The 26,289-nt window shown below is 38.3% G+C and overlaps 4 protein-coding genes across 4 annotated transcripts; 3 read left to right on the top strand and 1 right to left on the bottom strand.

Annotated features, from left to right (window-relative positions):
- Positions 1-577: 577 nt before the first annotated feature.
- Positions 578-1,351, top strand: LOC140154633 (trace amine-associated receptor 8b-like). Its single transcript, XM_072177200.1, has one exon. The coding sequence runs from the start codon at positions 578-580 to the stop codon at positions 1,349-1,351; it is 774 nt and encodes a 257-aa protein (XP_072033301.1).
- An 818-nt stretch (positions 1,352-2,169) lies between these two features.
- On the bottom strand, positions 2,170-6,817 carry LOC140154631 (2-acylglycerol O-acyltransferase 2-A-like). Its single transcript, XM_072177199.1, has 6 exons — positions 6,786-6,817; positions 5,992-6,267; positions 5,573-5,793; positions 4,359-4,533; positions 3,712-3,911; positions 2,170-2,324 (listed from the first exon to the last, which is right to left on the bottom strand). Exons 1-6 carry the CDS (start codon positions 6,815-6,817, stop codon positions 2,170-2,172), a joined length of 1,059 nt encoding a protein of 352 aa, XP_072033300.1.
- Positions 6,818-8,278: 1,461 nt separating this feature from the next.
- LOC140154630 (2-acylglycerol O-acyltransferase 2-A-like) lies at positions 8,279-12,074 on the top strand. The gene is made up of 5 exons (XM_072177198.1): positions 8,279-8,313; positions 8,778-9,289; positions 9,696-9,870; positions 11,133-11,332; positions 11,916-12,074. Exons 1-5 carry the CDS (start codon positions 8,279-8,281, stop codon positions 12,068-12,070), a joined length of 1,077 nt encoding a protein of 358 aa, XP_072033299.1. The 3' UTR covers positions 12,071-12,074.
- Positions 12,075-17,274: 5,200 nt separating this feature from the next.
- LOC140154629 (2-acylglycerol O-acyltransferase 2-A-like) lies at positions 17,275-26,015 on the top strand. The gene is made up of 5 exons (XM_072177197.1): positions 17,275-17,492; positions 20,503-21,014; positions 21,439-21,613; positions 24,770-24,969; positions 25,861-26,015. The coding sequence occupies exons 1-5, from the start codon at positions 17,275-17,277 to the stop codon at positions 26,013-26,015; spliced, it is 1,260 nt and encodes a 419-aa protein (XP_072033298.1).
- Positions 26,016-26,289: the final 274 nt, after the last annotated feature.

Here is a 26,289-nt window from a genome sequence, read left to right as displayed (position 1 = left end):
TTTAGGTGCATTTCGTATCAGGTTCAAATATGCAGCACCATACGCAGATTGTGATGTGGCGAGTGTAACGTAATTGAAGATTCAGCTTTGTGGATTTTAGAGTGTCGCGTGGATTTGTCGTCACTGCCAACAGGAACAATTACTTTCTGCAAGCTTATTTCATAATGAATGAAACTATATAATGCAGAAGTTTGAAATAGCCCACGTACGCGCCTACTCTTTGGAGAAGGAAAGTGAAAACCAAGTCAATATCGATATGCAAAAAAAACCAACATAAATGCAGCTTTTTAAGAACGTGTAAGAAAGCGGGAAAAGTCTGACCAAAATGGAAACCGTGGAAAATATCGACACCAACGCTACCGGGACATCTACTTCTCACTCTGAGTATGAAACCCAAACGCAACGTTTTCACGACATTGCTAAAGGAGCAACTTTCTTTCTAGTCAGTGTTCTAATAATAACCGGAAATTCGTTATGCCTGTTGATTATTAGACGAATTTCTTCTACAGATATTAATGACGTTACGAGATATTTCATGATTTCCTTATCAGCTGCTGATCTGTGTATGGGTATCTTTATGTCGTTACCTTCTGCCATCGCTGCTGTGTTAAACAGATGGCCTTTTGGGGAATTCTTGTGTTTGCTGAACGTATTGCTGGGCGGGATGCTCTTTTACACAGTGTTCTGGTCGCTTTTGGCCGTTTCGGTTGAAAGGTACATCGCAATATCCAAACCTTTGCGTTATTCACAAATACTCACTCCAACTCGCGGCATACTCATTGTTACTCTCATATGGATTTCATCTTTTATATATGAACTATTTGTATGCATTTCTAACGATTTTATTGTTTATTATGATTACGCAACGGACATGTGCTGGACATTATCTACAACCAGCAATGGATTGGGAATAATAACCTCTCTGGTATTTTGCATGATTATACCATTTCTTATCATAGTCATTATCTACAGCAAAATCCTAAGAATAGCTCGACGTCAAGCAGCTCAAATTGCAGCTACAATGGTTATTCCAGGAGGGAAATCGGCAACTGTAGCGAAAAAAGACACGAAAGCTGCCATAACGTTTATCATTATAACGGCAGGATTTGCAACCGGAAGTATTCCGGTGATTTTAATCGGTTTTTATGAATCGTTAACGGGTTTCCGTTTGCCCGAATATGCGCAATTTCTGGCACAGTTGTTAGCTTTATCAAATAGCTGGTGGAATGGTGTTATCTATTCCGTTCGTAATAGGGTATTTAGAAATACAGCTCTGGATGTTTTCAGCAAGTTTCGCAAGCAATTTAGCAAATTTAAGATCAAACAGCCTGCAGCTGTTGACAGCTGTTGATTTGAGAAACTTTCTTAACAATATCGTATCTCCGCAGCACTGTCATTATTTTTTATTACTAAATATCGACTAAATAATTTCATACATGTAAAAAAATATGATTACACTTTTAATGCGTTAGGAAGCTAATCATAAAGCACCTGCATCTCCGATATATAAATTAATATAAATATTATTTGGAAAACAAAAATATGCATTTTGCTTTATGCTTAGTAAATCTATTTTTATCGATCAGAGCCACATCTTGTAAATACACGACCCATAAGCACGACCATGTTACAGATATGATAATAAACGGGCATTGATTCAGTTTACATGAAGCCTGTAAAGCCATGAAGAATCTTCACCAAAATGCCACCTCACCTCACCAAAAAGTCTTTATTAAGATTTCGAATGAAGCAACAATACATTTTTTTAAATTGTATAATGCAAGTGATACTTTATTGGCGCAGTATGCATGGAGAGGTATTGGATATGTTATCAATGGAGTGTTTCTCCGTTGGCTAAACGTAATCTTGGTAATATTGTAAAACTCAATTGACATTTGGCACGGATAGGGGAGGTCAATTGTTGATTTGCCACGCCTTTGTGCTTCTTTCACTGCTTATAAGGCATCGACAACACTGACTGAGCGAGATGGGTTCAAATGAGGTTTCCTTGAGGGGTCAAATAGATATGCATTTTGACGGAATGCACGCGTGGTAAAAATAAATGTTTTGTCTTGGCGTCGTCTACTCAAACATGTCAAATGTGCACCTGCAAGTTTCCAAATGAGACCAGTCAACATATAGTCAACATTGTACTAAATACTATGTGAATTAAATAATTTTGAGTTTCTCTTCTTTTCCAAGACTGAACCTTTCCTTGTATTCGTCAAACAATGATGTCAGTGAATCCATGTATATCCTATGAGTCTCGTCAATGTCTTCCTTTGTTGGACAAGGATTTTGCTTCACATTGATTGGTCGTCCAACTATAAGATAGATAAATCACAAACAAAGTACAATCAGGTCTTCTCTTTTTTAAATATTATATTAGCTTTATCATCGCTGCAATGACCATCTAAGTTTGTTTTTACCCGAAACCATAACGCGTAGAGGAACAGGAAATTGGAAATCTTGTAACAGACACAAATGCCGTAGAAATGGTAAAATGGTTAAATAAAAATGAAGCTTCTAGTCGAAATGCATTGCATATCGTCAGCCTGCTACGCTAAATGCCCGAGTCATTTTGACATGTTTCTCATTTGCAATTTTGATATTCTGAGTAATGAACCCATAATTCATCAAATTTCCAGCCGCATTCTTCATGTGGAATACATCAAAAGAGATGTATTCCACAAGTTAATAAAAATGCGGCTGGAAATTTGATGAATTATGGGTTTATTACTCAGCAAATCAAAATTGCAAATGAGAAACATGAAAGAATGACTTAAGCATTTAGCGTAGCAGGCTGACGATATATATTATTGGTCATAGTATAAGGCTATAGTAATCTACCGATTATCGGCTGAGCTTTGGTACTGGTAGAAACATATGTGTATGAGGTAATGAAGTTGTTTTCTAAAACTAATTGTTTTAAGACTCATAAGAAATAATAAGTAACGTATGTTTGATGTATCGTCCACGTAACGTTTGTTTGAATATTTAGAATATCTCATGCATATCTCTTGCATTTTCGTAAAGCCATGATTTAGGTTAGGACATGGTCTAATGAGACACAGTGATGTGCACATATTATTAAATTAAATTAAATTAAATTAAATTGGATTTAATGCATAAAAATATTTATTTGTAAAAATGCGGTGGTTTAGTGCCCTAAAGCATAGCATAAATTTACACGCCTCCGGCAAGAATTCGTTCATTGTGCTGACCACTTTGGCCTAAGACCGGGCCTAAGACACAAGCACACAACATAGTATAGACCTGGAAAACAATTAGCAACAATCAGGGACTTGTAGCTAAGAAGCCCACATCCTATACATCGCAGCCAGGATCAGCGCCACGAGCTCTCGTATACATGGTATAGGTAGTTCCTTGGTCCGGAGAGGACTTCAAGCTAGCTCAATTATTTTATGAGAACAACCAAACTACGCCCGGGACGTGTGTTTAATTTATGCAATCATGGATCACAATCTGGATCACAATACGCTAAACCCTAGGGTTGGTGTTATTTGCAGCCCATTATGGCGGCAGAAAGAAATTAAGCCTTACCGACTGAGCTATAAGCTTGGCTCTTGATAATATAAGCTAAAGCCAATCTGATGATTAATCGGATTGATAACTGCCTACGTTATGTTATGTATGTTAAGTATGTTATAGAACATGTTGAGCATGAACCTATTCGCGATCGATACATACCTACGGTGTTGATTGGCCTCCTGTAAGGAAGGAATCCGAAAGTATAATTAAAAATTCCTCTTCCACGGAAAATGGCGAGTGGAAAGCCAACGACCTTAATCAATTTGACTTGAAGCCATCGTCTCCAGGAGCCTTCTGGCATTATGTAGTGGTCATATAGATCATTCTCACCGAAAGAATAGACTGGGACTAGGTGAGCCCTGAAACGAGTCGGTGGGTAGATTATCAGTTCTGACATCCTTATAGCATTTCAGGAACTAAAATTGGCAGCAATAGAAGATTTAACTTACGAATGTGTAACATTTATTATCAGAAAGACTATGGTTTCTATGTCTATTTATTGATGTGATACTTCTGTAAACGGTAAAATCTTCGAGTTTCCACAAAAGGGCTTTATTGGGACAATGTGTGAATTTGGTATTTTTACACTATTTTGGCCCATGATCGGGGTGAATTTTGTTGGAAAATGATTTGTCAGGGGCACTCTGGTCTCCTATACCCCCCCCCGCTGGCTACGTTACTGACACAGCATGTTGGACGTGATGTTAATCGAACCCGCGACCTTATGATTACGAGTCCGATCACTTAACCGCTAAGCCATCATGCTCCCACATTGCACTATTTGGAGGAATTGTCAAAAATCATACCCGTGTTGAATAGCTTTGCGTATGAATCCTTTTCGTCTGCTTAGGTACGTCATGTGGATGTGGGGTTGTGTTTCTAACATCTCTTTAGCTCCACCCACGACAATAACGACCGCTGTGCTAGACGAACTTTTAGTAAGTAGATCATCACAACTGTCACTGCTTGAGGCACACATACCTAAAAACAAAATAAGGTCATTGAATTTGCATGCAATATTGTCTAAATATGCCTTTTAATCTGGGGGTGTGGGGCGTGTCGGACGACTTTGTTTCTTACAACCTTAATGTGACCGTTCACCATAAACCAGCCGTAAAGTCGGCAAATTGTATTCGAGTTACAGTGTAAAATGTGCATTAAGGTCGTATTCATAGGTACCTCAAGTTGGTGCTACATGTATCTCATTTTTGCTAGTGCCACTCAAGCACCTTTTAAACCAATCAGTAATCCCATTGTTGAAGAGGATAATAAGCTTCTACCTATGTCTATAGAATCCTTAGATAGCTCTAGTTTTTGTTTGGTTTGGCTAAATCCTGTTCAAGTGGTTACAAAGCATTGTATTTGGTCTAGGTATGTATAACCAACAATTAACAATGAGAGGACATTCCTGAACCTCGTTGACATGGGGATGATTTGAAATGACCGCCAAATATGACTGTTTGATATATATTACCAGCAATGTGGAAAAAGAGACACATGTAGAACCGAAATAAGGTACCATTTTGTTGAAGGAGCAAAGTTCAACAAACCATAACCCCGCTTCTGGAAATCGTTTGATGTCAAATGATATTCCATTTTAAAGCTTATAATATACATTTTCTAAACACAAAATAAAACAAAATTGACCAGGCCGACTTTACGGCTGGTTTGTGGTGGACGGTCACGATTTTTGGAATATTTGTAGTGTTAAAAATGTCCTAACTTATACTCCCGGCTTATACAATGGAATTAGCCAAATTTATTGTTTCTGTAGGACAACAGAGCAATTTTGTAATTTCGTAATTACGACATTATATCCCTCTAGAGCTCCAGTGTTAAGCGGCTAAGAAAATTGAGTTTTCTTTCCATTTTTCTTCGTTATTTTGGTTTAAAATGGACATAAAAACATCCTGATAATCGTTACTAATATCATTTTTGGCAAAGAATAACATTTGACATCAAGTTATTAAATACATCCTGTTAGGAGTAACTACTGGACATTGACATCCGTAATAATTACCTATTGATAGCAACAATTCTCGGGCAAATGGATATTGGAAGAAGCCAACCAATGCTAGCAAGTGTGGTGTTATTCCAGGGAACAATTGACTGAAGCCAGTAGCCTCGGTACAAAAGTTGATGATACCGCCACAGACAGTTAAACCATGGGGATGAAAGCCGAACATGTAGTTATGTTCCGGGTCCAAATCTACCGTTTTATGCAAACGTATAGGAAAATAACTGAAATAAGATCAGAGATATTGAAATTGTTATCATTCAGAGATTTAAATGTCATTAAAACAATATCCAACTTGCACTCCAAAGTAGAGAAGAAAGGAGGAAAGGGTAGGAGAGCAGGAAGAGGAAGAGAAAAAGTATCGAAAGATGAAAAAGGAGATTTAAGAAAGCCAAATATTTCTTATCCAGCTTATTTCTTACTTAGCCATGTGTTTCCAAAACTGTAGTTTCCCAACCCAATTCCATGATCGACCTCCTGTGTGTATTGTATGTCTATCATAAATCATATATGCATACAGAATGACTGATAACCAATAATAGTCAGTTAATAGTAGATATATGCTCAGGAACACAGATCCCATTCCAAAAAAGACGAATGTGAACATCCATAGCAACACCGCGAATGTCTCGGCACGTTGATGATATGGAACATTGATTGGCGCAATCTCTATGCCTAGTCCTGGCAATTTGTATCCACTGTCGGGAATATAAAAGACAAATAAGTGCGATAAATTAAAGAAAATCATTGTCAATTTATTGCCCAATGTATTTTTGATATTCTCCTTTCGATTTAAGTATACATTTTATAGTCCGGTGGGTAATTTCAATGTGCTCTTAAATCGTACCCTTTGTAGAGTCAGGAGACAAGGGTGACGTCGAAGAACTCTTCCTTAAGGTTATTCATTATTTTAAACTGTTGTGATTTGGTAGTTCACAGCATCTTTTATAGGTGCTGCGGTTCTTTGGTTACGTTATAAAGAGGGCTGAAACAACAACACTTTTGTAAAACGTACATAACTCATTAACAACAATAAATTAAGCAAGTTTGCAAAGTATACGATTTGTAGAATGAACTTTTGCAAAACATCGAGGTGTTATTTTTCAATAATATATTGATCTAGATAATGAAAATCGATTTTTAGGTTGCTTCGACCAACAATACCTCGTCTACCCTTTTGCCATTAAGATTGCGGACAACTAATATAGTCCCTTACCTTCCTTCTCCTGAAGCTGGGGAAGAAGACATCATAAAATTAAAAGAGTAGTGAGATACAGTAGTAGGTATCAAACGTACATTTTATGCGTAGGCCTATCTTAATGAACAAGACCGAAATAGATTGCAATTATCCATTGAAATCAAACACCAGCAGGTGTTTTCCCGGTGCCTTTTGATCATGAAGAGCTGATATCAAATACAGCTCTATTCGCTGTAGAAGAAGTGATGTAACAGGATTTTCTCAAATAAATCAATTGATCTAATTCGAATGTTATTACAATACATGCAATTCTTGCAATGCAAATTACTCCAATACGATTTAATAAAGGATTCACAAACAATGACCTTTGAAATTGTTTACTGATTTGGTCAATATGGATAAACTGGATAGAGGTCAAAGCTTGTGTGAATCATAGCGGTACAAATTATTCCAATTGCCTAATGTTATTGTTTCTTACACCCTAGAATACATTGTTTGCCAGAAATACGAAAACGATATTTATCAGGTTTGAATAAGTCAACATTTTGGAATTATATATATTCCAAAGTCTTACACCTTTGTATAGAAACACCCAGAGAAACACATATTGGCATGTCCCCATATTCTGAAATAATATAGTGACACCCAAATAACCAACTGTATGTCATATATGTTGCGCAAGCCACTAAGTGGTGGGTGAGTGGATGTTTAAGGAAATGCCGCTTTCCCACGAGCCCGCCCACGAGAAGCGCAAAACTTCACATAGTCTTCAAATGATGGTCATATAACGACCAATAGATAAATGACTGAATAGCATTTTGAGTTCCGCAGTCTAATCTCGGTCGCTCTAATCAGCTAATCGAAGGTTAATGCAGGAATCAAATAAAATCTTGACCCTCCTCAAGTCTTCACCATTTTGTTGGGGAAATGTGTCTAATCTTTACCTTGCTGGACAAAACCATATGGTGAATCTTGACCTAACAATGCAAATTCAGATTAAGTTAATCGTTAAACAAACAAATAATCGTAAAGATGAATCTTTGACTAATCTTTGGCCTTGCTTGGCATTGATTGTTATCTATGATTGAACCAACACTCACAGATCAGGTGAATCTTAAACTAATAATTTATCATTTTGGACATAAGGTGAATCTTTACCTAAAATAATTTTACCTCTTCAGTCATCTGTGAGTGAAACAAGGTGAAGAGCTTACGGAGGGTATGTTCAAGACTCCCGGTTCCCTTTGACGCGGTGTTGCTCCTTTGTCTGTTGCACTCATTTGAATGATTGGTATTGGATTGGTGAGTATACCTATTAATAATTTTATTGTTCATATTGTTAGAATTCGACACCAGTATTACATTTTTTATTTCATGGATGTTTTGTAGCTCAAAATACTTTTGACGGAGAGGTTTGAATGTTTTCCTTTTAGTGCAGCATCGGTAGACCTACGCTTACGCGTCACCATATCAGGGCACGGCCGAGTTGTGCAAACGTTATAAGCAATACAATGACGGAAGAGGTGCTACAAACCCCGTCGTTAAGGTAAATGTTACAATTATTTTAAAGTTTTAACTTTAGGCCTACCAAATTTAGGGGGCAAAGTCTGCAATAATCAGCAACAAACCAACTTTAAACGTGTTTAGTTTTAAAAAGCGTTTACTTGCCCTTGCCCTTATGATAAATTTATCTGTTTAACCAGGGGTTTAACATTAGGAAACACTATGCTGAAGTACCACGACAAAAGGTAGCAACTGATATTCTTGCTGATATCGAATTTTCGCCACTAGCTTCTGGCACTTGCTATCTGCCAATGACATCTGAAACACAGTAGCGTAGCCAGGGGGCAGCTGTCCCCTGTTAGAAGTTTTTACCACATCATCCCCCCCACCAGTGTTGACCGCGCTGATATTTAAGATATTTAGGCATTTTTTGTACGAAAGTTGCCTTGTCCTACCCCCATCTCTTTGAAATAATCTTTGGTATAACTGTTTTCTCTGTACTTACAGTCATGAAGGTAGGCGCAGTCACAAGGTGCCAGTTCTTGGTGTCGAAATCGCACCATTCCGTATCCCATTCCATCGCCGTCTGGAGACTTTCGCAGTTTTACAATGGACTCTCACGTTTTTAGATGCGTGGATTGGACTGACCTTGTTCACATTTTATCTTCTGTTCACTTCATATTACTGGGTGTCTTTTCTAGTCTACACTTGGATAATCATTGATCGTTGGACTCCAAGACAAGGTGGAAGACGCTATAGCTGGCCCCGTCGATGGAGGATTTGGGAACATATGCGGAATTACTTCCCTATTGAACTCCATAAAACAGCCGATCTAGATCCAAATCAGAATTATATAATCGCCTTTCATCCTCACGGGATCTTGGCAGTGGGTGCCTTCATACATTTTGGAACTGAAGCAACTGGTTTTAGCAAGCTATTTCCTGGAATCAAGCCCTCATTGTTGATACTGCGTGGTTGGTTCTTTTTCCCGTTCATAAGAGATTACGTAATGCTTGCAGGTAACATTTTATTTACAAAAAAGTCATGTGGGCAACTGGGGTCTTGTGGTTATTAAGATCAAAATTGTCACAAAGAACTACATTTACCCGCTAAAGAGAATAGTCCAAGCAAAGTATTTTGTGTCAAACCACATAATTTAATTGCAAAGAAAAATATGACAGACAACATGCTGCCAGGCCAGGCCATGTTTCCTGGGCAGGCAGTCGGACCGGACTGTTTACTTCAAACATTATTTCAAATGATCTGATTAAAACTTCCCAGGTTGTTGATGCTGTTATGCATGGTATACGCCCCTCCCTGAATTGGTTAAAATATTGAAAATACCGTATACATACTTATTAGTCAGATCAGGCGTTTCTGCGTTTATACTATCTGATCATTTTCAAATTTGACATATTTTTACAGGAATATGTGATAGCAGTAAGGACAGTGTCGATTATCTACTATCTAAAAACGGAGTTGGCAATGCAGCTTGTTTGGTGATAGGTGGTGCACGGGAAGCACTGGATATGGAGCCGGGAAAACACCGGGTTCTGCTCAATCGTCGAAAGGGATTCATTAGAAAGGCCATGGAACATGGGTAGGTATACCAAGACCACGGAGGGTGTGCATTGATTATTGGTGTATTTGAACAAGTTCATCAGGACTATAGTATTCAATTATTATATTAAATATTTCTTCTAAACAGGTATAGTCCAGTTGAAAGTAAGTTTATAATGTTCCTAATGTTCTTTATGTCAGGGAAAAAAACACTAACTAAAGTTTGTTCGGCTTATATAAGGCGGAAATTATTCCGCTTTTGTTACTGCGCGCGTCAATAAAGTCCCAACTCACGCTCGCGTAAATTCACATAAGCGTGCGCCAGTCACGCATTACACAACGCACAACTAGCGTAAGCACTGCGCCCATCAGCGTACGCGCCATTCTATGTCAATACACGGTGCAAAATTTATTGCTGGTTCACAAAATGTGTTGTTTAAAATGCACTGGCTCAATCAGGTCAGCGTTACGTAATACAATGTCCTTAAGGTTAGCAACTATTTTAAACTGTTGCGATTTGGTAGTTCACATCATCTTGCGAATGGTAGTGAGCTTTGGCAAAAATTGCATTGATCATTTCATAGCGAGCGTGTAGAAGAATTCAAATATTACAGATATACTTTTGTAGACCCTATGGTTCATGAGTTATGTTGTAAAGAGGGCTGAAACAACAACACTTTTGTAAAACGTACATAACTACAATTAATAACGATAAATCAAGCAAGTTTTCAAACTTTAAATGATTTGTAGAATGAACTTTTTGCAAAACTTTTTGTTACAAATCTGCTGACTGGTTTATTACCACTTGCATAGGTTATATATTAGATCTGTAGGTGTCAACCCCGGTGTCAACATATCAAATCATGAGAGTTTCAAATTTGAAAGGAAAGCAAAGAATATGCATGGACTTTCTTGATTAAGTTCATCAGGACTATAGTATTCCACTAATTAAACATTTCTTATATGCAAGTCCAATTAAAACACTTACTGTATGGGATGTTTCTAGATCTAAGGTCATAAAAATTAAGCCACCTTTATGATGTATTGATCACTGGTGATTAGAGTGTTACTTCAATCAAATACCAACAAGAAGTCAACTGGCAACAACTCAAGCAGATCAGTGCATCATCTGGCTGATGAAAAGAGCAGACCGTAGCTTTTGAAACGTCCCATACAGTAAGTGTTTCGATTGGACTTGCATAGAAGGAATGTTTAATTAATACGCATGGACTGTTGGTGTTCAAGAAAGTCAATAAACATACCTCCTTGTCGGTATTCCTTCTTTATAAATTTGCTACACAGGGCAAGCCTTGTTCCTGTGTATTCATTTGGCGAAAGTGACGTATATGATTCTACCCGCACTGTACCAGGATCGAAAATTCGGAAACTGCAAGAATTTCTCTTGAAATGTATAGGATTCACAGTGCCGATATGTCATGGTCGAGGTATCTTTAACTATACAATGGGAATTATACCATATAGGAGACATATTAACACTGTTGGTACGTATTGTTTCCAGTGTGTCTGACGTGCGTAAAGGGTGCTACCAAATTTCAATCATAGCTGATGAAGGAGCATCACGCTTGAAACAAATTTGCATTAGTTTACATTTCTTGAGGATCAGGTGCAAGTTTCATCAAGGCTCTGAATTGTGTTAATTTTAACATGTACCGATCGAATGATATGGTTATTGATCTTCGTAATTGTACAAATGAATTATAAATCGTTGTCGATCTTCATAGATGTAAATATGAAATATATGACTGTCGATCATCGTAGTTGTACAAAAGAATTATATATCGTTGTCGATCTTCATAGATGTATAGAAGTGAAGTTTATGGCTGTCGATCTTCATAGTTCTACAAATTAAGTATTTGCTCACTTCCGTACGTATGCATTGTTTAAGTAAATTTATTTATTTATTTATTTATTTATTTATTTATTTATTTATTTATTATTTAACCTGTGTTGACCTTTCAATGCACTGGCATTGTTCTCCCAAGGTGCCCAAATGACTGTTCGCAATTTATAAAGGTATTTTAAAAACTCTTCTTAATCCTGTTTTGGTATATTGTTTCTTTGCAGTTGGTAAGCCTATTCCAGTGGGCAAGAACCCTAACCCAACCAGGACAGAAGTGGAAGATTTGCATAGCATTTACGTTAATGCTTTAAAGGCACTTTTTGATGAACACAAGACCAAATATGGCATCTCGTTGGATATCTCATTAGAAATTATCTGAATAGTTACAGTTCTACGCGCTACGCGCTGTGCGTTCCATTTTTCGTAAAGTGGGTGTATTGATTTTCTGATTCAGGATGTTGGGGACACCCAATTATTATACCAGGACCATGTTAAGGTAGTCAGTACATCTTAATTAATGGATCCCTAAGACAGACAGTCACTCCAATTATGAATTTCCCCAGGGTAGGGATTCTAGGGGACATCGAGGTCACTCTACCTAATTAGACTCCCCCTTTCCTTCCGGACCGACGTTGGGGGCGCTCTCACTTCCGTCTCTCCGTTACCCCGTGTACTACTCAGTCCCTTAGCGACTCATTAATAATGTGTGGACACAGGTCAGGGATGGTATTATATTAATTATAGTCCTTTCTTTGAGGTCAATAGATAAAAGAAAGGCCTTCAGTCACTCAGGTGCGAGGTTGTAGATAATATTTTATCATCAAAGCTGTTGGCATAGGAAATTTCATGGAGACGGCACTTATTATTTCTTGTAAACACAATATAATGTGGTACTCACTACATGTAGAAGGCCGGGTCTGTAAATGTTCAGTGCATGAAGCTAGTAGAGATATAGCTTCATGTTCAGTGTAATCAATAAAATACTATAGCTGGATATCAAGAAATCGTGATGCATTCCTTCTTGTTATGGACGACAAGTATTCATTTTCATATTATTATGACAAAATCCATTCCATTCTTAATTGATTAGGCTTCGGATTAGGCTTTCTTTTCAAAAATAAATCATAGGGCCTAGAGGCCATGATAATAGCTAAACCCATATTCGGTATGCGGAAGCCTTCATTCGCATTAAATCGGCAAAGTTCGCTAAATTGACGCCTGCTTCAATTGCCAACCTTTATCGAGGGGCGAGTTTGAGGTTTCATAATCATCTATTACATATAGCATTTTCACCCCGATGTGGTAGTGACGTCAACGCGTTGAAGCAGCTCTTTCGCTCGCGCATCTATGCGGCGTCTTTAAGCGCGTGCGTGTGTACACCAGCGCTTTGACTGAACGCTAGCGAGTGAGGCTGTGCCTAATGAAATTCGCAAGCCAGCCAAATTTGTCATATGTTTGAATAGCTAGTAGAAAACCCGTGAATATAGTGTCAGAAACATTTTAGTATAACCTTGTCGTTAATGTGATACTGAAAGCAGCGCCATTTTTGGAATATATTCGAACATTGCGTGGGAAAACATTGCGGTAAAAAGTAAGTAAATAATGAAATTCGTTTAATTGTAATAATACCAACCAATTACGGACACTGAGTCAAGACTATGTGAGAAGTTTAAGGTATGTTATAAAAAACAAGGAAAAAGCAGTCCAAAATAAAACTTTTTATCACAACGCGATATACTAAAAAAGAACATTTTGAGAGGGCCTACGCTGGTTCTTTTAATTCTAGTTTAAAATCACCCGCAGTCCTATTTGGTATCTATGGTTTCATCAAAGTGTTGGGAAATAATGTGAATGGTATTTTGGTTTAAAAAAACCGACACTGTTAAAAATATCTAGTATGTCAAATGCATTGGAAAATGTCGGCTAAAAAATGCATAAATTAAAATCGCGAACAGTAATAGCAACAATAACTATCTACATTCCAAGCGGAAACGCTTTTCAAAAACATACCACATTTTTCGGGCAATCGCTGAAACCGAAATATGAAATTCCAGGCCATCTGTAAAAAAAAGTGCGTGAGCAGAAATGACCATGAACTTGAGTCACCGAAACAAATGTTTATACTGGTGTCAGGCCTTTCATAATGATTCAATAATTAGCCCCCAATAATGGCTTTCATTTTAACTGTTATTTGTTAAACTGCGATTTTTACTTGAGAAATTAATGAACGTATCAAAAACTTTTCGGAGATCGTTTTTAAATGACCCGACCCGTTAAGCAAGTTCCTGAAGATATTCTGAACATCATGCAGTTATGTTAACTACATGTATGCACACAACACAGGGGCACTCACAATAGGCAATTGAACCCTACTGGTAGCGCTGTGTTGTAGCTATAGGGGATGAACTAGTTAGCATCATATATCAAAAAGTATAAAAGCTTTGATTTTAGTACTTGCTCTATGTTTCAATTACTTATTCTTTTCCAAATATGTCAATCTTCAACCCGGTACAACCTTTAATAACGGGGGAACATACATTTTTATTAAAAAGAAATCCTACCATCTATCCAAACTCTTCGTGTTATCCCAATGCACATTTTGTTTCACCGGGCAGCCATGGCTTGGTCGTATTGGGAAGATTGGTGTCATAAAACCGTCATAGGTACAAATTTAGTACTTTCTGTCAATCAAGTATGGCTTATTCTCTACATGTCAATCTTTAAATAATTGGCATAGTCCTTATAATAACGGTGGTCCACCTTGATGAGTAAATGACAGCAAACAGCTGCAAACCAGTGAAAAATACCCCAAAACTCGGTCAGTGGAGCTCCGCTCGTACATATCAATAGCGTCATTATCGATTGGATTAGTCGTCCGTAGCGGACAATTCGGTCGCTCATTGAATCAATATTATCACGTGGTAATAAATTTGCATTGGCCAATAGATTACTATATAATGGTTTAGTACTGCATATATCGGTTTAATCTTCAATAAGCGGGTTTATGGCTGGAAAGGTCACGGTGAATTTGCCGTGGACGTAACTGCACAAATTTAGTACTTTCTGTCAATCAAGTATGGCTTATTCTCTACATGTCAATCTTTAAATAATTGGCATAGTCCTTATAATAACGGTGGTCCACCTTGATGAGTAAATGACAGCAAACAGCTGCAAACCAGTGAAAAATACCCCAAAACTCGGTCAGTGGAGCTCCGCTCGTACATATCAATAGCGTCATTATCGATTGGATTAGTCGTCCGTAGCGGGACAATTCGGTCGCTCATTGAATCAATATTATCACGTGGTAATAAATTTGCATTGGCCAATAGATTACTATATAATGGTTTAGTACTGCATATATCGGTTTAATCTTCAATAAGCGGGTTTATGGCTGGAAAGGTCACGGTGAATTTGCCGTGGACGTAACTGCACTATGAGCAAGTCCGTGACATTAAGAAATAATAAGAGTTTTCATCCTCTCCGTGTGATAGTTTTAGCGTCACCATGGTCACAATACTGCGGCATAGTACCCGTGTGTCCGGCTGTGAGCTGACTCTTGCTTGGACTCGCTGATTTAGTTAGTGTGTCAAATCAAAACATGGAGTTATGTAGATAAGAAAATGTATTCCTTGTCGTAAATAGTATTTTTAAGTAAACAATGTAGGTATTAGTGATATAAATTTCGTGTAAAGGTATATAAATACAAACTAATATAAGCAATCGGTGAAAGATGTATTGTTATCTATCTTTCACCCCCTGATTATATTCGACCATCACACTCATAGGCAGTCGGTATTGGGCTATTCAAATTAAAATTCATACACCCCCTACGGAAGACATGACAGTAGCAAAGTCCTTTGTACACTTGCACTTATAAATATCCTTGCGTATAAAATCCCACACAAAAATGCTTACTCCAAACAATGATCTCCTTGCGCTGCTTTCTCCAAATATTTATCTCCTTGTGCTGCTTTCTCTAATTCTTTCACCAATCACTCTTTTCTCCAATCAATGGGTAGTGCTACTATATATGCCAATATTGCAATACGACGGCGAATGAAGGAATTGTATGACATTACAAAGACTTTAAGCAATGATAAAAGCAGAACAAGCAACGCTGTAAAGGACAAATCTGGGAACATATTAACAGAACAATCAGCAAGGAGAACAAGATGGCGAGAACATTTTGAAGAAGTTTTAAATAGACCACTACCAACCAACCCAGTATCAGAGGAGTTAAACGAACATGAAACGGTAATCGAGGACATAAGTGATCAACACATCTCAAAAGCAGAAATTAGAGCAGCAATTAGAAAGATGAAAAACGGAAAATCAGGTGGCAAAGATGAAATTACGGCTGAATTGTTGAAAGTAGACATAGACACAACTGTAGACTGGCTCGCAGGCCTTTTTAACACAATCTGGGATAAAGAAGAAGTACCCAAAACATGGAAGCAGGGGCTCATAGTCAAGTTACCGAAGAAAGGGGATCTCACAGAATGTGGAAATTGGCGAGGCATTACGTTGACTTCTGTCCCAAGTAAAGTATTTGGAAGAGTACTTATTGATAGAATTAGAGATGGAGTAGACAACAAGTTGAGAGATGAACAGGCTGGATTTAGAAGTGGAAAAAGTACAGTGGAGCAGATTTTTGTTTTGCGGAATATTATTGAGCAAGTCGTAGAGTGGCAGTCAACCTTATACATTACGTTTGTGGACTTTGAAAAAGCGTTTGACTCCGTACACCGAGAAAGCCTGTGGAAAATTATGGCTAGCTATGGAATTCCATCAAAGATAATAAGAATGGTCCAGATCTTGTATGAAGATAGCGAGTGCGCAGTATTAGATGAAGGGGAGGAGTCAGAACGGTTTAAGGTGAAAACCGGTGTGAAGCAAGGAGATGTAATGTCTGGCTTTATTTTCTTGATTGTGGTTGATTGGATTATGAAACATGCAACAGAGGGAAATAACACAGGAATCAGATGGAAATTTATGACAAAATTAGAGGATTTGGACTTTGCGGATGATATAGCTCTTCTATCATCTACCATTCAACACATGCAGGATAAGGCAACAAAGCTATGTGAATTTGCAGCAAGAACTGGTTTAAAAATTAATACCAAGAAAACTGAAGTGCTTAGAATAAACAGCAAATCCAACACCAGGATAGTCTTAGCAGGCCAGCAACTAAACGAGGTAGAAAAGTATACATACCTAGGTGCAAATGTCAGCAACCAAGGTGGAGGGGGAGAAGACATGAGGAACAGAATTTGCAAGGCAATGGGATCATTCATGAAGCTCAAACAAATCTGGAATGCAAGCAAACTCACTTTAGGAACCAAACTGAAGCTGTTCAAATCTCTGGTAATGTCAGTATTATTATACGGCTGTGAAACCTGGAAGATCAATGATAGTGATAACAGGAAGTTGGACACTTTTCAATTCAAATGTCTCAGGAGAATACTGAAAATTAGATGGCCATATGTCATTTCAAACAATGACTTACTAAAGAAAACCAAAATGATCAGGACAAGTGAAGAAGTAAAAAGAAGGAGGTGGAAATGGATTGGCCATGTGCTAAGGATGGAAGATAATAGCCACTGCATGACAGCACTTTCCTGGGCTCCAGAAGGCAGAAGGAAAGTTGGTCGCCCTAAGACAACATGGAGGCGGACAGTGGAAAAAGAAAGGAAGAAATTAGGGTGGAGGTCATGGAGCGAAGCCAAGCCAGTAGCTAGAGAAAGGGACAGCTGGAGGAGGAGACTTGCAGCCTTATGGGCCACAGGGCCCGAAGAGGATAGGTAAGGTAAGGTAAGGCAATACGACAAGTCCCAATTTCCTTTACACTAGTCTTTAATTCATTGCTATATACCTGAAACTTGACATCAAGTTATTACATTATAGACCCCCACCATCCACTTCAAATCAACTAAAAGTGGCTGAATGTCTTGAGAACTTTGAAGAATTTGTTGCCCATGCGAACCTATTACCGGGGAAGGTCCTTCTAGTAGGTGACTTTAATATTCAAAACCTGGTTTTGATTCCAGAGGGAGTGTGCCTGTAACAGACACAGCCACCAGATAATAAACTAGGAATATAATGTGAAATGACTATCAATCGATCAATCAATCGATCAAGTTATCAACAATCAATAATAAACCGATGAATCATGGAATATTACTAATTACTTGCTAATCTACCAAATAAATAAATCAGTGAATTAATAAATAAATAGGCATAGCCTAAATAAAGAAATGAAATAAATAAATAAATAGGCTACATAATGTAGTTAGTATTTTAGTTAGAAAATTCCAAACATTCTATTATAATTTTCTGCTAGGGACATGTACTTTTAATATCCGAGCCTAATCAATAACGGGTCTTTCACCATGCTCACACCATGTTAAACTACTGACTGTATCCCTGTAGGATTATCTACTGACCAGATGCTAAGCAACTCAGTAAAGTGGATGCTTAAGCTTTTACAGTACCCAATCAAGTCTACATATCAAGGTCATAGCAGGGCATTTACAAAGAATGGTCAACGGTCAACGTTTCCAAAGATGTATAATATAGATGTTGACGCAAGCTTTCGGGCGGGAAACATAAAAACATACTCGCCAGTCGCAGCCTTTTTATGAGATTTGATACGGCGCTGAAGTCTATAGCTGTTCCAAAATCAGTTCCAGACCCAGTTGCCAGACACAAATTTGTATTTTGTTACAAGGAATTCAAAGTAATTTAATCACCAAGTGACCTTCATAGAGGAATACGGCATCTATCGTGAGCCAATCTGCATTCTGTTGCCTGCAAAAGACGACTATCAAAATTAATATTAAATTTTGGACAAACGCCCCAAAATTTAAAACAAACACGAACCTTCCAAAATAAATACATATTCGCACGGCCCAGTGACTACCTGCCGCTGTGATTTGGGGTAACTCGTTGCTTCCCCTCTCCAGATATCTGTACTTCAAGTTCGCCCATACCCCAAGCCTTAAAAGTATATTGAAATAAAGATTATTATCAATACTTGAAATTGATATAACAGAATGTTTTTGTTATGCGGCCACTGATGGTTGATGCAGGAGTCAAAGAGACTTCAAAAGAAATCATGACCCTATACCCACCTCAAGACTTCATCATTTTGTTGGGGAAAAATGTGTCTAATCTTAAATCTTGCTGGACAAAACCATATGGTGAATCTTGACCTAATAATAAACTAAACAAATAATCGTAAAGGTGAATCTTTGACTAATCTTTGGCCTTGGTATTGACATGGTATTGATTGTTAACTATGAACCACCACTCACAGATCAGGTTAATCGTGAACTAATAATATATCATTTTGGACAGAAGGTGAATCTTTACCTAAAAATCATTTTACCTCTTCTGTCACCTGTGTAACGGAGGGTAGGTTCAAGACTGCCGATTCTCTTTGACGCTTGCAGTGGCGCGGGGTTGCTTCTGTGTATGTTGCACTCGTGTCTGATGTGACTGATTGGTATTGGATTGGTGAATATACCGTTATTAATAATGTTATTGTTCATATTGTTAGAATTCGACACCTGTCCATTGCATTTTTTTAATTTCATGGATGTTTTATCATGTTTATAGCTCAAAATACTTTTGACGGAGAGGTTTGAATGTTTTCCTTTTAGTGCAGTATCGGCCGGGAGTATCGGTAGACCTACGCTTACGCGTCACCATATCATGACACGGCCGAGTTGTACAAACGTTATAAGCACAATGACGGAAGAGGTGCTACAAACCCCATCGTTAAGGTAGATGTTACAATTATTTTATTGAAGTTTTAACTTTAGGCCTAACATAACCATATCTCTTTATCACGTTATGTACGGCAATCACAACATCAGTGGCGTAGATTTCTTTTTGACATTGGGGGGTTGGAAAAAATTTCTTGAAGTATTGTGAATTCAGCACCTTTTGGCAACATAATAATGTTATGGTACTCTGAGGTCCGTATGCACAAAAGAGTTAGACCGGGTCTAAAGTTAGACCTGGTCTAAGTGGAATTTAGTTCCAGGAGAAAGGAGGTTTTTTCTTTACATTTGCTCAAGGTATTTTGTATTATTTTTGAACATTGCATTAAAATCTTTAGAATTTGCTAGCTACTCTAGGAAAGAAATAAGAGTAAAGGACCATTCCTGGTGGAACTAAATTCCACTTAGACTAGGTCTAACTTTAGACCCGGTCTAACTCTATTGTGCTTACGGACCTGAGACTCTGACACTGACCCCATCGTTGTTTACAAACGTCTATAGTGAGAATAACGTATAATCATTTTTATTATTTATTTCCTTTTTTGCAGTAAGGTTGCTATGGTTATACCGGCACCCCTATTGACAAACAGTTCCACTTTTCAGGGGAAAATGTAAAAATATACCCAAGTAGATCCAAATTTAGGGGGTGAAGTCTGCAATAATCAGCAACAAACCAACTTTAAACGTGTTTAGTTTTTAAAAGCGTTTACTTGCCCTTGCCCTTATGATAAATTCATCTGTTTAACCAGGAGTTTAACATTAGGAAACACTATGCTGAATTACCACGACAAAAGACAGCAACTGATATTCTTGCTGATATCGAATTTTCGCCACTGGCTTCTGACACTTGCTATCTGCCAACTGCTGTCCCCTGTTAGAAGTCCACCACCCTCCCACGTTGACCGCCCTTATATCTAAGATTTTTAGGCCTTGTTTTTGTCAAATCTTGTTCCTTTGAAAGTTGCTTTGTCCCACCCTCATCTCTTTGAAATAATCTTTGGTATAACTGTTTTCTCTGTACTTACAGTCATGAAGGTAGGCGCAGTCACAAGATACCAGTTCTTGGTGTCGAAATCGCCCCATTCCGTATCCCATTCCATCGCCGTCTGGAGACTTTCGCAGTTCTACAATGGACTGTCACATTTTTAGATGGGTGGATTGGAATGATCTTCTTCACATTGTATCTTCTGTTCACTTCTTATTACTGGGTGTCTTTTCTAGTCTACACTTGGATAATCGTCGATCGCTGGACTCCAAGTCAAGGTGGAAGACGCTTTAGCTGGCCCCGTCGATGGAAGATTTGGGAACATATGCGGAATTTCTTCCCTATTGAACTCCATAAAACAGCTGATCTAAATCCAAATCAGAATTATATAATCGCCTTTCATCCTCACGGGATCTTGGCAGTGGGTGCCTTCATACATTTTGGAACTGAGGCAACTGGTTTTAGCAAGCTATTTCCTCGAATCAAGCCTTCGTTGTTGATACTGCGTGGTTGGTTCTTTTTCCCGTTCATAAGAGATTACGTGATGCTTGCAGGTAACATTTTATTTACAAAAAAAAGACATGCGGGCAAGAAGGTCTGCGGTTCTTCAGTTAAGGTCAAAATTGTCAAAACAGAACTAAATTTACCCGCTAAAGAAAATAGTCCAGGTAAAGTATTTGGTGTCAAACGACATAATTTAATTGCAGGGCAAAAATATTGCAGGCAACATGCTGACTGGCCCGGCCATGTTTCCTGGGCAAGCAGTTGGACCGGACTTTTTAAACACTTCAAACATTATGTCAAATAATCTGATTAAAACTTCCTCTTGTTGATGCTGTTAGTGTTATGCGTGGTATACGCCCCTCCCTGAATGTGTTAAAATATTGAAAAAGACCGTATCATACCTATAAGTCAGATCAGGCGTTTCTGCGTTTATACTACTATCTGATCATGTTCAACGTTGACATATTTTTACAGGATTATGTGATAGCAGTAAGGACAGTGTCGATTATCTACTATCTAAAAACGGAGTTGGCAATGCAGCTTGTTTGGTGATAGGTGGTGCACGGGAACAACTGGATATGGAGCCGGGAAAACACCGGGTTCTGCTCAATCGTCGAAAAGGTTTCATTAAAAAGGCCATGGAACATGGGTAGGTATACCGAGACCACGGAGGGTGCGCATTGATTATTGGTGTACTTAAACAAGTTCATCAGGACTGCAGTATTCCATTATAATATTAAATATTTCTTCAGGTATAGTCCAGTTGAAAGGTAATTTAGAGGAACCTCATAATGTTCTTAATGTCAGGGGAAGAAAACACTAACTAGTTTTGGTTTAGATTCATTATACGAATTACTTTTAATAAAAAGTTGCCCCATTTATACGGTATGGAGCACAGTACGTGTCATCGCCCCGATATCTTCATGGCAGAAATCGCCATGATGGTAGGCTGAATCCACTAACAGCCACGCATAACCATTGTTCCGGCCTGTTTAATAGTTTCGAGACTCAGTGGGCCGAATGATCTCCGACTAAGGCTATTGACAATAGCCTAGTCACTGACCTGTGTAGATGTCATCATGTCAGTGAGTCTGGTACGTCATCTGCTTTAGACTACCTCCTGCATTAGTCTACACTGCCCTTGTTATGTTCTATAACCCTGCAGGGTTGACGAACACTGACGAATAAGGGCAGCTGTCTTTTTTCTTTTTTTTTTGCACAAATAAAATCCGAACTTTTGTCAGTTTTTGATTTCAAAACACACGGTTGTTTGTCAATACGCACGCTTACGGCTATCATGTTCTTTCAACACATATATTCAAGTGCAAACCTTACAAATTGAACAGGAGGCACTGCACTGCAACGCACTGCAGGCCAGCAGGGTCTATTGTTCTATTGTGTCGGATTTGAGCGCTGACATATTGGAAAATGTTGCCAATCAATATTCATGAGAGTGTTCATTCAACGTCCAATTTTCGAAATTGGGTGACTTGTGCTTGGCAGGTGTGATGTACATCTGACTGAGCGTTTTAATTACGTAACGCATAAAGGCATTGACATCATCGAATAGCTGCCTACAGTACTGTTAGTGTTAGGCCTATGTGGGGGCTGCATTTAGTTTCTATAATAATCATTATTAGGCCTACATTTATTTATCATTCCTTTCTTTTCCTTTCTCTGTACTTTTTCTTTCCTTGCTAAAGTATCACTCCCTCTTCTTTTCTCCCTTCCCTTCTCCATCCCCTCTTACTTTTTGTCCCCTGTCATTCCTATCATTTTCCTTATCTTTCTATTTATTTACTTATATTTATTTATTTCTCTTCATTTCTTCCTCTTTCATTCTCCATATCCCCTCTCCCACCTCTTCCTCCCTCATCCCCTCCCAAGACCTCTCACAGAAGAGCTGCCCCCCCCCCCTTAGGTAAGCCACTGTTTATGCCAATCTCCTTCTTAAAACAAAATTAAATGTCAATTTGTGAAACAACTTTTATATAGGCCTATACCGGTACTTATTATATGTTACATGTATACGTAGCTATTACCATTATAGAGTACTATAGACATGTAGACATGGCAGTCTTAATACATTCTGATGTGCAATCGATCAGCAAGGGCATTCAATTGATTTAAATGAAGCACCTAAAGTCAGTGGGTGATAACGAACTGTACATCGACGGCTAATGTGTGCCTTTTGTGCTTACGGCTACTCAATCACACCCTTGGGTTGTATGGGAACAAAATGTACCTCTCGCTCGTGTAGGCGCTTTCACGTGACTTTCGTTTGATCACTTATTGACATACCGTTAATACGCTGTCAGGTCAGTTTCCGATTTAAGGGCGGAAGCCCTTTGTCCCGAACAAAAGGTACCTCTCGATGAATAGCGTGTCGGTAAATCAAATCGGCACAAAGGAACAATGCGTTACGTAATCTATTGCCACTCTATGTTTATTAAAAGCTCTTTGAGGCACTGTATCTGTGCCAAATTGAACAGGTTTGTGTACAAAACGTATTCGCATGCATCTCGGTCGTGGTGTGGCCGATTGAGATGATTTAAGGGGGTACTGCACCCCTGCCCAATTGTGTGCCTATTTTTGAATTTTTCTGAAAAATTATAGCGCATTGGAGACATAAGATATATAAATTATAGGGACAAGGACTACAACTACTGCACTGAAAATTCAGCAACTCAAGGCAAGTAGTTATTGATTTATCGATCAAATATTGGTTTTCCCTCATTTTTGACTGTAACTCCACAAGTGTTGTCTGTACTGAAATAAAATTTCCAGTGCAGTAGTTGTAGTCCTTGCCCCTATAATATACATATCTTACTTGTCACCAATGCGCTATAATTTTTGGGAAAAAAATGCAAAAATAGGCACAAAATTGGGCAGGGGTGTAGTACCCCCTTAAACTCGGGGTTGAAGTTTTTGATAATCAAAATTTATTGCTGGTCCCCAAAATGTGTTGTTTATACTGCACTGGCTCAGCGTCAGTGCAGTCACAGTATCAGGTCAGCCTTACGTAATACAATGTCCTTAACATCAAGGGATTAAGGCCGTGGGAATCTGCTGACTGTGTTATAGACGAATCCAAATACACGCATTCCTACACCTGACTAGCAGCCTTTAGTTGGGTCCCCGTCGGCTACAATGCATCCAAAATGTGAAATGATTCGGCCTTGGCGGAAATTTTAAACTGCATTCCATCACCCGTTTTACACCTCAAGTTCCGCGAAAACACAGGTAGACAAAAGAAGTTTACAACACAATACAGTTCCAACAGTTGTGCAAATAAAAGCCGCCTTACACCTAGAGAAGGTCGAGGAAGGTTAATAGAATAATACAATAGAGATAATTCCGCAGGTAATCCCGTCGCATCTATTCATAGATGTACAAATGGATGAACAAAAGGACTATGTATGAATAGATGCGACAGGATTACCTCTATTGTATATTATTATTCTATTAACCCTCCTCGTCTTTGCATCTCCTCCAGGTGTTAGGCGGCTTTTATTTGCACAATCGGGTGCTCAAAACCCCAGGTTGATGCTAGCGGGAAACCAAAGATGGCCGACCAAATCCTGACCATGACTTGGCTCGTTGGATTCGTCTATACTGCCGGGTTGGTTTATCTGTAGGTGTCAACCCCGGTGTCAACATATCAGATCATGAAATATATTTCAAATTTGACCAATATGAAAATCATGAAATATTTTTCAAATTTTAAAGGAAAGAATATGCATGGACTGTTGGTGTTCAAGAAATTCAATAAACATACCTCTTTGTCGTTAACTTTGCTACACAGGGCAAGTCTTGTCCCTGTGTACTCATTTGGCGAAAGTGACGTATATGATTCCACCCGCTATGTACCAGGATCGAAAATGCGGAAACTGCAAGAATTTCTCTTGAAAATTATAGGATTCACACTGCCGATATTCCATGGCCGAGGTATCTTTAACTATACAATGGGTATTATACCATATAGGAGACATATCAACACTGTTGGTAAGTATTGTCTAACATGTCTGACGTATGTATTTGTCATTAACTTTAGTCAGTTGTAATTCTAGTGCTACACGGTTCCACGGTTTACATGTAAAAAACTAAAGCTGTATTTATACTTCATCGCTGAGCGACGAGCGATTGGTTTCTAGCCAATGGGGTAGCGCGCCTTTTGTTGCGTTTGGATTACCGCGCTATCTCATTGGTCAAATACCAATCGCTCGTCACTCGCGTTGGAGTATCATTTCAGCTTAAGGTATGATAGCACAAACCGGCCGCACTCTGGTGAGGCCGCCCACTCCGGCTCCACTCAAATCTGGTATAGATATTTACAAAACAAATCATACAGTATTTACTCAAGTGTAATTCATACCTTCATTCCAACACCACTCTTGAACCTATATCCAATGAACCTTGTTTACTTTGACAACCTAAAGGGTGCTACCAAATTTCAAGCATAGCTGATAAAGGAGCATCACGCTTGAAACAAATTTGCATTGGTTTACATTTCTTGGGGATCAGATGCAAGTTTCATCAAGGCTCTGAATTGTGTTAATTTTAACATGTACCGATCGAATGATATGGTTATTGATCTTCGTAATTGTACAAATGAATTATAAATCGTTGTCGATCTTCATAGATGTAGATGTGAAATATATGACTGTCGATCTTCGTAGTTGTACACATGAATTATATATCGTTGTCAATCTTCATAGATGTATTGAAGTGAAGTTTATGGCTGTCGATCTTCTTAGTTGTACAAATTAATAATTTGCTCACCTCCGTACATGCATCGTTTAAGTAAATGACTGTTCACAATTTATATAAAGGTATTTTAAAAACTCTTAAACTCTTTCTTAACTCTTCTTAATCATTAATATTGTTTCTTTGCAGTTGGTAAGCCTATTCCAGTGGTCAAGAACCCTAACCCAACCAGGACAGAAGTGGAAGATGTGCATTGCATTTACGTTGATGCTTTAAAGTCACTTTTTGATGAACACAAGACCAAATATGGCATCTCGGAGAATATCTCATTAGAAATTATCTGAATAGTTAGAGTTCTACGCGCTACGCGCTGAAACGTTCCATTTTTCGTAAAGTGGGTGTATTGATTTTCCGACATTATAAAACATTTTTATTGAAATATTTTGCCACAAATTATGAAACACAATGGTACATGCATGAAAATGCACATTACGATAGGGGGCTCAAATGGATTCAAATAGATGTTTGTAAAAGTTACGAACTAATATTAACTCTTCCAACTATAATATTCTGTCAGTCAAGTTTTCATCTCAATTTGAACAGAAAATGGGATAATTA

Source organism: Amphiura filiformis, chromosome 6 (assembly GCF_039555335.1).
Source record: "Amphiura filiformis chromosome 6, Afil_fr2py, whole genome shotgun sequence".
NCBI lineage: Eukaryota > Metazoa > Echinodermata > Ophiuroidea > Amphilepidida > Amphiuridae > Amphiura > Amphiura filiformis.
The sequence above is the reverse complement of the archived record's forward strand: the minus strand, read 5'-3'. Positions and strand labels throughout refer to the sequence as shown.